The 14,721-nt window shown below is 37.8% G+C and overlaps 1 protein-coding gene across 16 annotated transcripts in view; it reads left to right on the forward strand.

Annotated features, from left to right (window-relative positions):
* The window catches only part of NUMB (NUMB endocytic adaptor protein), a 92,272-nt gene that overhangs the window by 54,953 nt on the left and 22,598 nt on the right, over positions 1 to 14,721 (forward strand). For all 16 annotated transcript variants that reach the window (XM_038139643.1, XM_038139654.1, XM_038139659.1 and 13 more), the window contains exons 2-3: positions 2,503 to 2,646; positions 14,561 to 14,635. In XM_038139643.1, coding sequence (XP_037995571.1) covers positions 2,521 to 2,646; positions 14,561 to 14,635 — 201 coding nt within the window. In that variant the 5' untranslated portion in view covers positions 2,503 to 2,520. The remainder of the gene's footprint in view (positions 1 to 2,502; positions 2,647 to 14,560; positions 14,636 to 14,721) is intronic.

The raw sequence follows: 14,721 nt of genomic DNA on the forward strand, positions 1-14,721 counted from the left end.
AGGCAGGAGTTTGGCCATCCCCAGGAGAGCAGGACTCTGTCACACACGGCGGTTGCTTGGGAGGACACTGTCACTCTGAATACATCCCTTTCCTTCTGTCCTTCCTTCCATCTTTCCTTCCCTCCCCCAGTTTACATGCAGAGTGTGATGCCATATGCTGTGGGACATGCCTGTGGTCAGGTGGGATCAGTTCTCCCAGCTGTGTCCCCTCATAGCTTTTTGTGCCCTGGAACCAGCTCAATGGTAGGGTGGGGTGAGAAGCAGAAAAGACCTTGATTTAGTGTAAACACTCCTTAGCAACAACTAAACCGATGTGTTATCAACATTTTTCTCAGCCTAAATCCAAAACACAGCATTGTATCAGCTATTGGGAAGAAAATTAACTCTGTCCCAGCTGAAAGCAGAACAGAGCTGCTTCAACTTACTGAGTGATAAGAAATGTGCATGTTTTTTATTTTGCACATATGTTCTAATCTCTGAATCCACTCAAGTAAATTCAGGAAAATATTTCATGTTCCTAGTTATGACAAGCATTTTGTTGCTATGAAGGAATGCAGTTAACACTTCTTTATAACCAGATAATTGTGATTGAGAATCATTCAGCAACTCCCCATCCCTGTACTTATACTGCTTGTTAGACCTCCTGGCTGTTCTAGGTACCTCTTAGGGACAGTTGCCTGTAGCCTTCAGCATACATCCCAACCCTTCACTTAATTTGCATTCGGATTTGGGCTGCTTGGTGTGTCTCACCTTGTTGCTTTCAAATGCTCATCAAGCAACTTTGAGCACAATGTTTGCTGTAAAAGTGTTTTTTCGTGTGGCTGTTTTCTAGTGTAGAAATACTGCAGGAATTATCCTCTGTGCTGAAAGGACCTAGAATGCTGCAAGACCCAGGAATAATGGAATTGGAGTGCCACTGAACTTGTGTGTGTGACAATGGTGCTTATTTGCGCTTTAACAATTAACATCACTACACTTCAGTCATCCAGTCCTAGTGATACAGTGGTATTTTCTTTATCCATGGGTATATCTTTGAATTCTTACTTATCTTACAATAGTTCTTTTAATAGATGATGAAAAGATGGAAGATTCTAGAGAAATCTCCCAGCGTCATGCCGTGAAGATACAGTGTGAACCGACTTGTTTAATTAACTGCTGCTTGAGGGAGAAAGTAACAGTTGCTGAAGGAAGTTTTAGGGAGTCACTAACAAAACACACACCTTCTTGTTATTTGGCATGGCTGAAGTGTGCTGTGAGATACAAAATGATTTAGTGTGTTTAATGAGTTGTGGGCGGTGATTTTCTGTAATGCTTTTAATTTCTGACTTTTGTTCAGCTTTGAAATAGTTTCATTTTGACTTTAAACTTCTTAAATGTCAGATACCACAAACCAGAATGTGTTGATTTTTCTCATGTATGTCATATAGTTTTGACTGGAAGATACTGTTTCTTTTCAAGGTTTAAAAGAGTGTTCCAACTGCTTTTAAAGCAGCTTTTGTTCAAAGGCCAGCCATTGACACCTGTAAATATCTATATTCTGTAGTTTATTCAGTCTAATGGGAAATAAGCATATGTAATCCAATTAGATTTTGCTGCCTTGCATTCTGCAGCATCTTTTTTTTTTCAATCAAAATGAGATGTCATGGTTGTGAGAAGGCTTCTTTTTCAGGAATGACGACCAAGTCTCAAGAAGCCTTTCAGTATGTCTTCAGTATTCTCCACTTTGTATCCCATATGATTTTACTTCTTTCGGTGAATATTGAGTCTGTTTATTAGTAGTAATTTCTCTGATAGCTTCTTGGCTAACTGTAGTTTGAATCTAGTAAAGGTAAGCAAGTCTAAAGCATAGATTGGATTGTATACATGAAGGCACATGTATACAAAGTTTTGAATTCTAGGCTTCAGAAATATATTTGTAGCACTGTCTTCCCCCTTTGAAGAAGTGCATTTCTCATTTAACCACAAGAATTCTACCAGTAGACTAAGCAAGGGCTGGACTGTTCCCCTCGGTAAAAGCATGAACCCATCTCTTGTACTTAATGAACAGCACAAGCACCTGATTTTAGGAGCAGTTTTAGAGCTATGAATCCTTGCCTTGCACGAGTGCCTTGGAAGCTTTTACTGTTGGTGTCCTGCTTGGTTGCTTTAGGTCACTGTTTAAATTTGGGGAGGCAGGATTTCCTGTGCATCACTCTTCAGAGCTTCTCTGTCAGCTATTTTAGGTAACCGTATGCTCCCACTAATACTTATTCCTGGGTGTAATGCTTCAGTTGCTGTGCAAAGATGTTAAACAAGTAATGTGGATTTGTGTTTTCCGTTTTGAAGTGAATACCCATCTTTCTCTGAATCTCTGTCCAAAATATTTTCCTCTCACGGGGCCTTCCATTCATCTTTGCAAAAGCTCAGGTTTTCCGCAACGTCATTTGTATGATAGTGGTTGACCCAAAGTGGCTAAATGTGTGTTTGGTGCCTATTGGCAGTATTCTTTTTTTCTTCTTCTAGGACGTGAAAATCTGAGAAATGAACAAATTACGGCAAAGCTTTAGGAGAAAGAAAGATGTCTATGTCCCAGAGGCCAGCAGGCCTCATCAGTGGCAGACTGATGAAGAAGGCGTTCGTACTGGCAAGTGTAGCTTTCCTGTTAAGGTAAGAGTTACTGCCTTTCTTTTGGATATATGTGAGGTACTCTTGCCATAAATTGTTATTTGGGGTTTTTTGGCAAGCATAAACCAGAGACATGCCTCATTACACGCTGACCTCTTTTACTGTTGGCTCTTGTTGCAAAGGATGTGGCTTTTTTCTTAAAACCAGATGGCTCATGTAACAAATGCCTTGAAAAACCAGTCTGAGATATCCTACATTATTATCTAGTTGAAATAAATCATGTTGCTTGGTAGAGGAGTAATACAATATTTGTCTTCATTTTTCTGGAAGATCAGAAATGATAGACCTCTTGGATTGCATGGAAAGGTACTCAGTTTTCTCTCTTAAAAGTGTAGCCGTGGTTACAGTTTGACTTGTAAGGTAAGTGGTGGGCTGTGCTTGGAATGCCATCCTTCCTCCCTCTCGATAATTGAAAATATTTTCAAGAAACACCTGGGATTTCAAACAGTGCATGAGGTTAGAAGCACTTGCTGACTTCTGAGAATGCCTCTGTGCTACGATCTTGTGTATGTATATTACAGACTATTAACACATATGAAACTGAAATTGCCTTTTAAAATTCTGGTAACTCATTCCAGATTGTCAGAGTATTATAAATAGGTATTTTCTTTTTTGTGTCCAATTCTCCTTCCTCTTTATTTAAGAAACAATATTTTAATACTTTAGATTAGTACTTAATATTAAATACTCAATAAATACCAGAATAAAAATAAATATAAAATTGAGGGTGGCTTGTTACATATGCTTCCCTTTCTTCCTCAAGGTACACTAATAGTAGATCTACAATAGGTTGGAAGCAGATGATGCATGAGGAAAGCTAATGGGTTAAATATCAGTGTACAAGGAACACAGTCTATGGTTCTGACATCTATGGGCCTTCCATTAGTTTTTCTCTGTATTATGCTTAAAGTAATTCTGTCTGATAGTTAAACATGTGATGCTGCTAGATGGAATTCTTTAAACTGACTGTTGCATGTTTTTGTGAAGTTGTGGATTGGTAGGTATGCGGTAAGTATGAGGTAACTTTGACACGAGGTTAATGCCTGCTTTACCCTACTACAGTTGCTTTTGTGCTTTTACATACACTCAAGTGTATACAACATTTCTAGTTCATAGCTGCTTGCATATTTTTGTCTTGAATTATTTTTCTGCTAAGAGGAAGGAACTGTAATTCAGTCCTGAACAGAGATGGTGGTTTGCCAAAGCTTTGAAAGTAATTGCTCTGGGAAAGCTCAAACTTAGATTAAGGTTTAACAGTCTAGGAGAGAACAGAGCTGTAAGTTTGACGATGGTGATTTTTTCATAACTTAGGCATTACACAGGTTGAAAAGCAGAGTGCTCAATTTCTAGGCATTTAGTTTTATTCAGACTTTTTCAATCCTTTACTGAACACAAAGGGTGTGAACCACTCCGCACTGTTAAAAGACTGACTTTTTTTAAACTCTCAGTCAGGACTTGCACTTCTAATGACAAGTGCTTCCTGTATTTAAATGAAGCATTCATCTATTCTGGGCACATGTACCCAAAGTCAAAAAAGGTTTTGGCCTATTCTGTGCTAAAAAGGCATAGAAATGGATGAATCTTTGCATCCTGTCATCAAAATGGGACTTACGTGCACTCATTAGTCTGCTTTTAATTGGAAATCACTGAATTAATTTAATTTGTTCTTTGGAAAAAAAATGCTTTTAAGGTAAATGTAAGGGACATTTCTTGATTTGGTCAGAAGGATAGTATTAGTATTAGTAATATTAGTATTAATATCTAAAGAATTTGCAATCAGGTGAAAACTCGAAGTCAGAAAAATTTAATATTAAGAGGTGTTTTATCTTACTTGATTAGAATTTATTGTCCAACATAATGTGCCTTGAAATGGACAAAGTGGAAATTTTTATAAGGCTTGAGATGCAGAGTGGGTGTTAACTGGTGTTGAAGAGATAGAGACAGGAAGTATGCCATTGTGAGGGAACAAGATAAACCAGATGTAGAGTCATCGCTTTAGTGGGTGGTACTGTATTTTGCTCACAGAAAGAATAGAACTTTGTGCTATTGAAGGAGAGTATCCTGTTACGCCTGTCTTGGGTATTTTTTGGGAATTCATACATTCCAGGAAAAGTATGCAGTCTCCTATGTCCTTAAATATCTCATGGGGTGACTTTTCTTCCTGATGCTCCTCAGTGGAGCAGGACAAAGCGAGGTATTTTGGGAAGAATGGTTAATGAATAGGAATGCATTCAAATATGTAAAATAGTGAATATACCTGAGTTTTCTTTAAGTTTTGCAGTGGGAATTCCAAAGTGGTCCATTGTCTGTAGTGTAGCTGCTCCACCACACTTGAATATGTTGGGGGAGCTGGGGAAGGGTGCACAGGATTAGCCTGTTCTTTCTTATTATGATCTGCTTTGCCTGCTCTCTAAAAATCGTCTGTAATTCTTTGGAGTTCAAAGCATAATTGAGTAGCAAGACCAGAATCTGACTTTTTCTGGGATGATGAAGACTTCATCTGTACTCAGTGAAGACCTGAGAATTCTTAATAAATGTTGCACAGCTGTCTGTAGGATTTTCTGTTTGAAAGTAAAATATGTGAGACTGGTGTGGTAGCAGCCAAGCTGTGGGCTTTGTTACTTCTAATGCTTGCTATATTATATAGGTAAGATGCTAATATTCTTTTTTTTTGAGATAGGGACAGAAGACTAGTGCAAACCCGTAAAGGAACATTTGTTCTTGGTTTCTCTTGTAAAAAAAAGATCTTTTAAACTGGTTTGGTTTTTAAGTCCTTGCCTTTGGGGATTTATATTTTGCCCAGAGCTTGGGTGTTTGTAGAGTGCTATCACAGATTTATCCTTTTTTAGACATTACAGAGCATGTGGAGGCACTTTGAAAGTCATGTTGTAAATAGGATTTCATCCTGCCTTCAGGCTTCACTCTGTTAGTGGTGGACGGGGACTCCAGTAGCTGCTTATTCATTGTGCTTGAAGAATGCTGTACTGCAAACAGATTTGTTACTGAAAGGTTTTCTATGTTGGCATGTTTCTTGAAGCTCTTCCTGTGCTATGTCCACAGGTGATCCTTATTGTTAAAGTCATTAAGTGTTCTGTTGGATTTTGAGCAAATCTGATACATCTATGGATTGTCTTCCCTTTGTGGGAGAAGATGCTCTGTGGAAAGTACAGGCAAAATTCCTGTTACGTTCCTTTATGTTGCTTTAAAATTCAGGGAAGTAGATTGGATCCACAGTTGGTTCTCTCCAGTGCTGTGCTCATAAATTTGGAGGTGGTGATAATCATGAATGAATACTGTTCCTTTTTGTTAATAGTCTGTGTTTTTCTGCTAGTTGGTGGGGCTGTGTTACAGGTAGCCAGGTATTGATCATATTTTCTCAGCCATCTCAGTGTGTGTAGATGTAATTACAGGTAGTTCTTCCCTGTGTTGGAAATCTAACCACACCTGAGGTGGTAACCTAACACTCAAAGAGAGGGCTGTGCAACGGCTGCTGACTTTCCCGTAGCGCCCTTCTGTGTAAACTGCTTTGAATCCGCTAAAGTTAGATTGAAAGAAGAGCCAAGGAGAGACAGGTCCTGTCTGTCTGCAAAGGTACGGAAAGGATGTTAAACTTGTGTTTAGAAAAGTGACTTGCAGACTTTTGCTAGTCCTTTGGGAACTTGAATGGTGTTGCTTTCCTAACTTTGGTGTTGTGGACACATAATACCTTGCAACTTTTATAGGTATTCAACAAGAGGTGCTCCATTATTAAATGTGGCACTGGTGCATCTGTTGCAGTCTTTGCAGAAGTCTGTTTTCAAGAACAAATTTTTTTCCACTGTCCTAACAAACTGAAAGGTAAATACTGTCTTTTAGTAGTGAATCCTTCCTCTGAGAGAAAAACGATACCAGATACATGCAGTATATGGGGTGTTAGATGAAGATATTGTATTTTAAAGTATTTAGAAGTCGAATGATCTAACAGACATTACAGCTGTGCTTATCAGCACTATAATTTATTTATACACAATTTCATACATTAGAATTGCAACAAATGAAGTTCATTGACATACACATTTTCAAACTTGCTTTCTTGCTCCAGACACTACTTCACTGAAAACATGCAGCTGTTCTGTGGTATAATGACTAAAGTATTTGACACTAGGGCTTCTTTTGTGTGAAAAGCCTTTTCGAGTGTCCCTCTGGGTAAGTGGTTTTCATTCATACAAATGCTCTTTGGAGTAACTGGCCTGTGAAATTTATATCAGAAAAATTAGGTCATTTCCTTCTACCTAAGAGAACTAAACAAACAAAACATTTGCAAATTCTTGGTGGTTCTGACCAAAAGGATGTGTTACACAGAATATTAACAGCAGGTTACTAGCTGGTGTTCTAGAAGATGCAGCAATTCTATATATCTTGGATAATTTAATTAGTTTTGTTCTGTCACTTCCATGTTCTTGGTGGTCAGTCTCTTTGGACCTTAAGGCATCTGAGGCTACTGTTGTATATCACCTGCAGGTTTAATTGCATTTTTTAATTCGACCTAGAAGGCTAAAGATGTCGGAGAAAAAGCTGGTGTGGAAGAGTAACAAACCACATTTCTATCTCTGGCATCCAGAGTTTGCTGCTGGGTACCTGGTATCATTGGAATTAACCTTTCCATTGAATTTGATTTCTCTGTTAGTGTTGACAAATAACAATTGTATGGATACAGTTGTACTTTCGTATATAAAAGAATTGACTTTTCAGAACAAGTACTCTTGAACTGTTTCATGTATAACCCTTGCTTTGATGGGAGATGTTTGGAAGACACTGTATTGCTTTGTGTTCAAGAAGAGGCAGAAGGAAAGGGAACAGCTGGCACAAGCCCTGTGGAGAAGCCTCACTGGGACCTGTGAATGTCAGTTCTCATCCCTGGGGTCCCCGTGTTTAGGTTGTTGAGCCCATACGTGGCACTGCTGAAACCACCATCAGTAGGAGCTAGGCCATTTCAGTCACTTTGCTTTGTGTTCTCACACCACTCGTAGCTGCCCAGGTGTCCTGTTTGGTTTTTGGAATTTGCATATTGAACTTCATTGCTTCATGTCAAATGTATAAATCTCATATTAAAAATAACTTCTTATATTTAATAAGTTTATGAATACAGCTTGCATTCTGTTTCTCCAGGTCAGAAAGACTGGTACCAGCACAGGTGACTGTGGCTTTTGTTTTATGTCTTAAATGCACTTCTAGTTTGAAATAATAGCTGTGGAAGAATTTGCCAGTGTGATGCTGAAGTGCCTTTAGGTTAAGCATGTGATATTTTTCACTGTGAAAACCTGAGGTACTTGAATAGTCTTTGGAAACTATGTTAAGTATTTTTAAGAAGTTAATGTGACCAAGCTGCTGATTTCTGAAATGTGTACAACCTTACACATTAAACACTAGAAATCTCTACCTCTGAAGGCATGTACTCATGTTAGCAATGAACAGCAATCATTCTTATTGAATGCTAACCCTCAGCAAGCAATGGTACATTTAAAAAGTCCTGCAGCATTTAACATCACAGGAAAAAGGCCGGAAGTCAGCTAATTATGAAAGATGGTGATTATAATGAAAGGTGTGAAGCTTACCTCCAATATATTCCTATGCATTTTTGTCATAGCTAAAAGGAATGTAAGGGGATCCCTAATTTTTAAAATTTTTACCCTAGTGCCCAACCCTTAGTTTTGTTTGAATGGCCTTGCAAACAAGAAGTTTTAAATGAAGCTTCTGAGTTTTAAAAACCTCCTGTCTTGGGCAAAGGTGAAATTCTTAAATGGTTTTATAAACTTCAGGTTGTTTTAAAGATATGACAACTAAAATGGTTTGGATCGCCTTGCAGAAATATTTACTTTAAGTGTAATTTGGGTGTTGGAAATCAAAAAGTTCTCATAGGGTTATACTTTTTTATTCTGTTTTTTAAAATTAGGAGATCCCCAGTGTCATACATGGAAACTGAATTTTTTGCAGGAGTTGAAGAAAAGGTACAGTGTGCACCTGTGCAGTGTGTGTATAAAACTTCACTCTATCAACATTTGATTTTCCTTTATATTTTCTTCTCTTTTTTTTAAAAGAAAGTCTTAAATTTATTAAATAGCGCTGAATTCCTGGAAGAAAAAGAATTGCACATCAGAGCAGACAGTTGAAAACCAAAGTCTGACAGTACATATGTGAAAGATGTGATGGGACTAGGAGAAATAGTGTGTTTAGCTGCATCAAGGGAAATTTAGGATATGCATTTGCAATAACAACTCAGCAAAATAACATCCCTTTCTACAGTGAGACATGTAAACTATAGGGAAGAAGGTCTCTAGCCTTTTGATCTCCAGTTACAGAAATGTCATAATACTTCAAGGCTGACTTCTCTGATGTAGATGTGGAAGTAGATCCTGCCCTGAAGCAAGTGCTGTCCTACATAACCTTCTGAGTTCCCTCTCTGTCTCATTTTAGGGATTTATAAGAAAGTGGAGAATATAGCATTTGTGTGTCCCGTATTGAGCTTCTTTATTGCCTCTTCAATATTCCTGACTCTCAATGTTTTTTCTGTTGGCAATGATAAAGGTCGTGTGAATACCAGTACGTGAAATGCTCAGTGTGGCTCTTAGGTGGGTGTGATGTAAAAAATAGAGAGTACTACTGGTATAGGTACTGCTTTAGATTCTTTTGATCCTCATTATTCAGAGATATTTAGCAGTCATAGGCTGCTGCAGTTCCTGTTTTAAGAAATTTAACAGGTTGGTGAGACATTTTGATTTCTGGTGACGTGCGTAACATCCTAACTAATCTATTGCTTTGATTAAGCAAAATTAAACTTTGTTGATGCTTAATCATAGAGTTTCTGTTGTCTGTGCTTCTACAGCTTTGTCTGAGCAAACATTTGTTTCAAACGAATAAATTTAGAAAGCAGGAACATGGGTGTGAGAGGAGAGAAATAAAATATTGAACATTGGAATGTAAATCTTAGAAGTCAGTGGAAAAGTAGCTCAGCTTTAAGACGTATCCAGGATATCTGAATTTAAGCTTATGTCTACTTGCAAGACAGCATTTCACTCTGAAACGTAGGTGCTCAGGCTTTAATTCTTGAGCAATGCCAATTCTAGAAGCATATCTGCACATGCAGATGTCAAGTAGTCAGTCTTACTGTTGCAAATAATACACCAGAACTTCCACAGAGGAACAAAGAGGAATGTTGTTGCCTCTAGGAAAAATACCAAGAAATGCTGGTGTGCTTCTCAACTTTATGGCAGCTCATTTCCCAGCACAGGACACCTTGGCCAAGACTTCAAGTAAGCTCATTTCCTGTGTCCATCTAGTTTCAAATGTAACCCAAAGAACCTAATCTGTTACTGCAAATAAAACAGTGCATGTGAACATCTACTGATACAGAGGGAACTTCAATTATTTGTGTAGCTGAGTCTGTTTCAAAGAGAAACTGTAAAAGCATATTACCAGGCTTGAGCAAACAGAACTGGCTTGAGTTGTCCAGGTTGAAGGAGCTCTGGTGAAGGATCTTTTTGCTAGCTGTTATTGTTGAACTTTGAAATTTTGAGAACTGAGTCAGCCAAGTATTTGAGAGAGAAATGAAAACAAAGAAGATCAGGGCAGTATTGCTTGTACTAGGACACAGATGGTGTTTTATTTCTGACCTGATATATCTGCCCTTGATGTTTTAGTAGAAGCAATTTCAGTGGCATGTATTTGTGAGAAGACAGTAGAAAACTTCACCAGAAATACGATATGGTAACTTGAGTGGTTGGTTTTTAGATGAAGTTGGAAAAAGTTTAAAATGTTGAAAAAGAACAAATTTTCTCAAGCACTTTTCAAATTTTAAGGATGCTTTGCTGTGTGCCAGTTTAACTTGTTCCTGTGTTGATTGCTTCATATTTGGTTTGATTGGTACCAAACAGCATCTTCAGTGAAAGAGAATATGAAAACCAGTGATGAAGAGGGAAATTTTTTTGGTTTCTGTTTAATTTGCTGTACCATAATCTCATCTTCTTTTTGCTAAAAATGTTAATATAAGCAGGGCTTCTATTTAAAGATGTTTGCATTATGGACTTTTCTCCAACAGCCCCTGAGAGTATTTTATTTGGATTAGAGCTTTTATGTTATGTTACTCTGTATGTGGACTCTGCCCACATGGATTTTAGCTTTCTGTAAAAGCACTGGTGGTTAATTTCTGGTATAACGATTAAATCTCTTACAGAACAACTTATGTCTGAGAATTGCTGATGTCATGACTATCATTCACTGGTTGCTATGGAAATTAAGTAGGAGTGCATTCAATATTAATACTGCATTCCTGCTATGTGCATTTTCCTGATGGAAAAGTACTCACTTTCTCCAGGAATGCTAGCTGCAACAATCCCTGTGACAAGAAATGCTCTTTGCAAATATGTCAGAGGTGCTCCTTTCCTTACTGTTCTCAAAGTCATCATCCACCACAGTATGGCTTAGGCAGTTCTGTGGATTTCTGTGTACCCAGCCAGCATTTGCATGTCCCAGTCCTTGAGTGTGTTTGTGATAATGTGCTGTGATGGATTTGCATGAGATTTTACTTATATAGGACAGTCACTGCCCAGGCACTTCAACAGTATGTTTCTTCTCCTTTAGTTTGAAAGGGAAAAAGTTCCTTTCAGAGGTCCTGAAAGGTTGTGTATAGAAATGTGGGATCTGTGTATCTGCTTTAAAGTGGTTTCCATGTAATCCTTTTCTGGTGATGTAACAACAGCGTTAAACAATAGTTTGGTGGGTTTTTTTTAAGTCCTGAATTCTGATGTTTTAACTTTCTTTTCTGACTCTTAGCTAGTAGCTGCATTTCCTTTATTAAATTTTAAAATGTCGTTCATACAATGCTGTTTTACTAGTAAGTTGAACCAATATTTCAAATTTAGGCTAAGTTGAGATAGATTTACAATTTAGCACTTCTGTTTAAAATATAAACACTAGAAGAGGTTTCAGTTTTGACAGTTTCTTGCCAGTCTTCTTGAGGAAATATTTTTGTCTTTGATTACAATCCATTAAAAACCAGATAAATATTGCAGCACTGGTTAAATACAGGAGCTGTGTATATCTAGTCTCAGACTGATGAAAGAAGCTTGAAGACTTGGAAGGGGACCTGCTGCTTGAGGGGCATTTGGCTGTGAAGAGGACCACAGCATTCTGGTTATAGAATTAAAATCTATTTTTACAAGAAAGAAAAGTATGTTGGCATGTATAAGCAATTAACACACCACCACCCCATCCCAGAAAAATCAGAAACCAAGGCAAGAACAATTTTGAAATTGCTGTAAGATGTTCAACACCAGTGCTAAAGATGAGCTTTTGGCTTCTGCAGAACTGCCTTCTGCAACGGCAAGAACAAGTTTTTTTCTCTTTGTATGAAGAGCTAGAAGTGTAACGTGTAAATGCAAACAAAGTACCTTTTGTCCTCTATATCATAAAGAAGTATTGTGTGACAGTGTAATTTATTTTAAAATTCAGAATTGATTGATGCTCAGTGAGGTCTGTGGATTGTACCCCTTTGGTGTGGATAGATGCACTTGATATGTGTAATAATGTCCCCATTCACAGGAGTGGAAGTGGTAGTGAAAACTGCAGCTAAACTTGCTGTCTCCAGCAGCAGTGGCATGACTGATTGCTGGAAGCCGGAACATGGGACTTGAATAGAGGTTTGGCAACACAGGGGAGAATGGTTGTCTGTTTTGCAGTGTGACATGAGGCAATATTTACTCTGTTCCATTTCTCCCTTTTCCTAGCAAAAGGCAGGTTGCCAAGTACAGGGGCTGAATGGTTTGAATCTTCAGTTGGAAACATTCTGGCTACACTGAAGTAAATGACATGTGCGGATAGGTCAGGAAATCTGAAAGTTGCCCTCTATATGGCTGATACAAATGGTCATGCAAACTAGATGGTTTATTCCTTACACATATTTTTTTTCTGTCCAGTACAGACCTCAGGGTTGTTCCTATCTGTGTCACTCTCTTCTTAAAGAGAAGTTACTAAACCCAGAACTTTCTCATGACAAATGTAGGACAGAATTTCTGCACCTGGAACTTCTCCCAGAGAAGTCATGGCACAACCGAGTAGTTGATGATGTACATATGTACTTCCAGACACACAGTAATTGCATCCTTAGTTGTTACTGTTTGTGTATTTTTAGGATTAAAATGTTCTGCTTCGTGCTCTGGAGAAATGAAGATCTTGCGCAAGTGTTCAGCAAGCTCAACTGAGGGAGTACAGTTGCTGTTTTGGCAGCTCCAGCATTCAATTATAAGGCTTCAGCCTCACAGAGCTCATTTTGAAAAAGCTCTAAAGAGTCAGATCTTTTATTTACCTCTAATTTCAGTGCAATTTATTTTTCAAGCTGTTCTCCAGCTGTGAAGGCTGATTTAAATGAAATTCTTCCCGAGTTGTTCAATCCACATTTGACTCTGTTTAAAAATACTACATAATAAGATTTAATGCCAAAGCTCTGTGTCACTTAAGATATTGTAAATCTTTCAGCAGTTTAATGATATATAGAGCTTCCTCCTCTTCTGGAGCATCTTGCCTTGCATGAAAAAAGTCAGCTTTCTAATTTCTGTTAAATCTTTGAAACAATCTTGATTTTTTCCATATAGTTGAGTCTCTCAATCTGAAGGTGCTTCAGTATGGCACTGTGAGTGAAATGGTTTTTTGTCCAAGTTTAGTATCCTAATTAATGAGAGAAAATCTAGGAGATTCAAATAACTCATGACAGAATAGTCTGTTATAGAGTGCAACTTCTTAACAAGTTATTAAACTTGTGTTTACTACTGCAATAAGTGGCACAAGCATTGATTCTTGTGTCATATTTTAAAACTACTTATTCACTCTCTAGCTAGCCTGGAATCTAAATGCTGAATTGCACACAACTCTTAAAATGGCAAGTAAATTGGGGAAAGTTTATTTCACCTATAGCTCTTACTGCAAAACTTCAGACAGGTTTTGATAGTTTCTCTGATTTTCTTCAAGAGTTAAGTACTTTGAATAAGGATATTAATTTTTCTGAGACAACACTTCCTTTCACTATCAAAAAAAAACTATGATTGGAAAAAGCAGGGAAATTGGAAAAATTAAAGCTAAAAGTTTGAGTGTAAAATTATCCATGGTACCCTGAACACTACACTCTTGACATACATTTCTTGCAATTGGTTTCTCTATGGACTAATATTATTCTGAATTATAAATTTAAAAGCTTTGAAGCTTGACGTTTCTATTCACTGTTGTGTTGCTAGGGGATTTTTAAAGTAGTGCTTGGTAGGATGAATCTGTGGAAAACAGATTTTTTTTTTTTAACCCCTCTTTGTAAGAATGATGAATGTCTCAGTGTCCACATAACAGCTTGTTGTAATGAAGAGAAACAATTTTAGTTTACAGTTTTGAAAAAGGTGTGGGCAAATTTCTCATGTTTGGACATTGCCATGCAAAAATATTTGGTTACTGTGTAGTGTAATTTGGTTTTCAATACTAAATACATTTATCGTGATTCAAAAATTATTTATTCACCATCATCTCTATATTGATGTAAGGTTTTCATGCTGTGCTAGTAAATAAAAAAGTCTGAAGCTCATGATGAATAAGCAGGAAAGCACAGTTTTCAACACTTTCCAATTACGTATTTTCCCCCGAGTAAGGAAAGTCTCTTTTTCCTCCAAATTTCTAGTTGTATTATGCTTTTCTGCTGATGCTGGTGCCCCCATAGATGTACACAGTCAAATCCCCAAATGCAGGTTTAGAAGAAGGCTGGCAAAGTGCTGGCAATAGCTATTGCATCAGCTGCACAGAGATGAATTCAGAGCTTGGATTCATCGAAGTCCCAGGAGTTTAAGGAGCTGCTATTAACCTTTTCTCCCCATACTCTTTCCTGCAGTACTTGGGACACGTCGAAGTGGACGAATCCAGAGGAATGCATATCTGTGAAGATGCTGTGAAGAGGCTGAAATCTGTATGTATATTTGTTTAATGAAAACATTGGCTTTGGGGCTGTAAGCCTTACTGGAAAGGTCTGTTCGGAGCAGTGCTCCAGCTAAA

The sequence above is a fragment of the Motacilla alba genome, chromosome 5 (assembly GCF_015832195.1).
Source record: "Motacilla alba alba isolate MOTALB_02 chromosome 5, Motacilla_alba_V1.0_pri, whole genome shotgun sequence".
Classification (NCBI taxonomy): domain Eukaryota; kingdom Metazoa; phylum Chordata; class Aves; order Passeriformes; family Motacillidae; genus Motacilla; species Motacilla alba.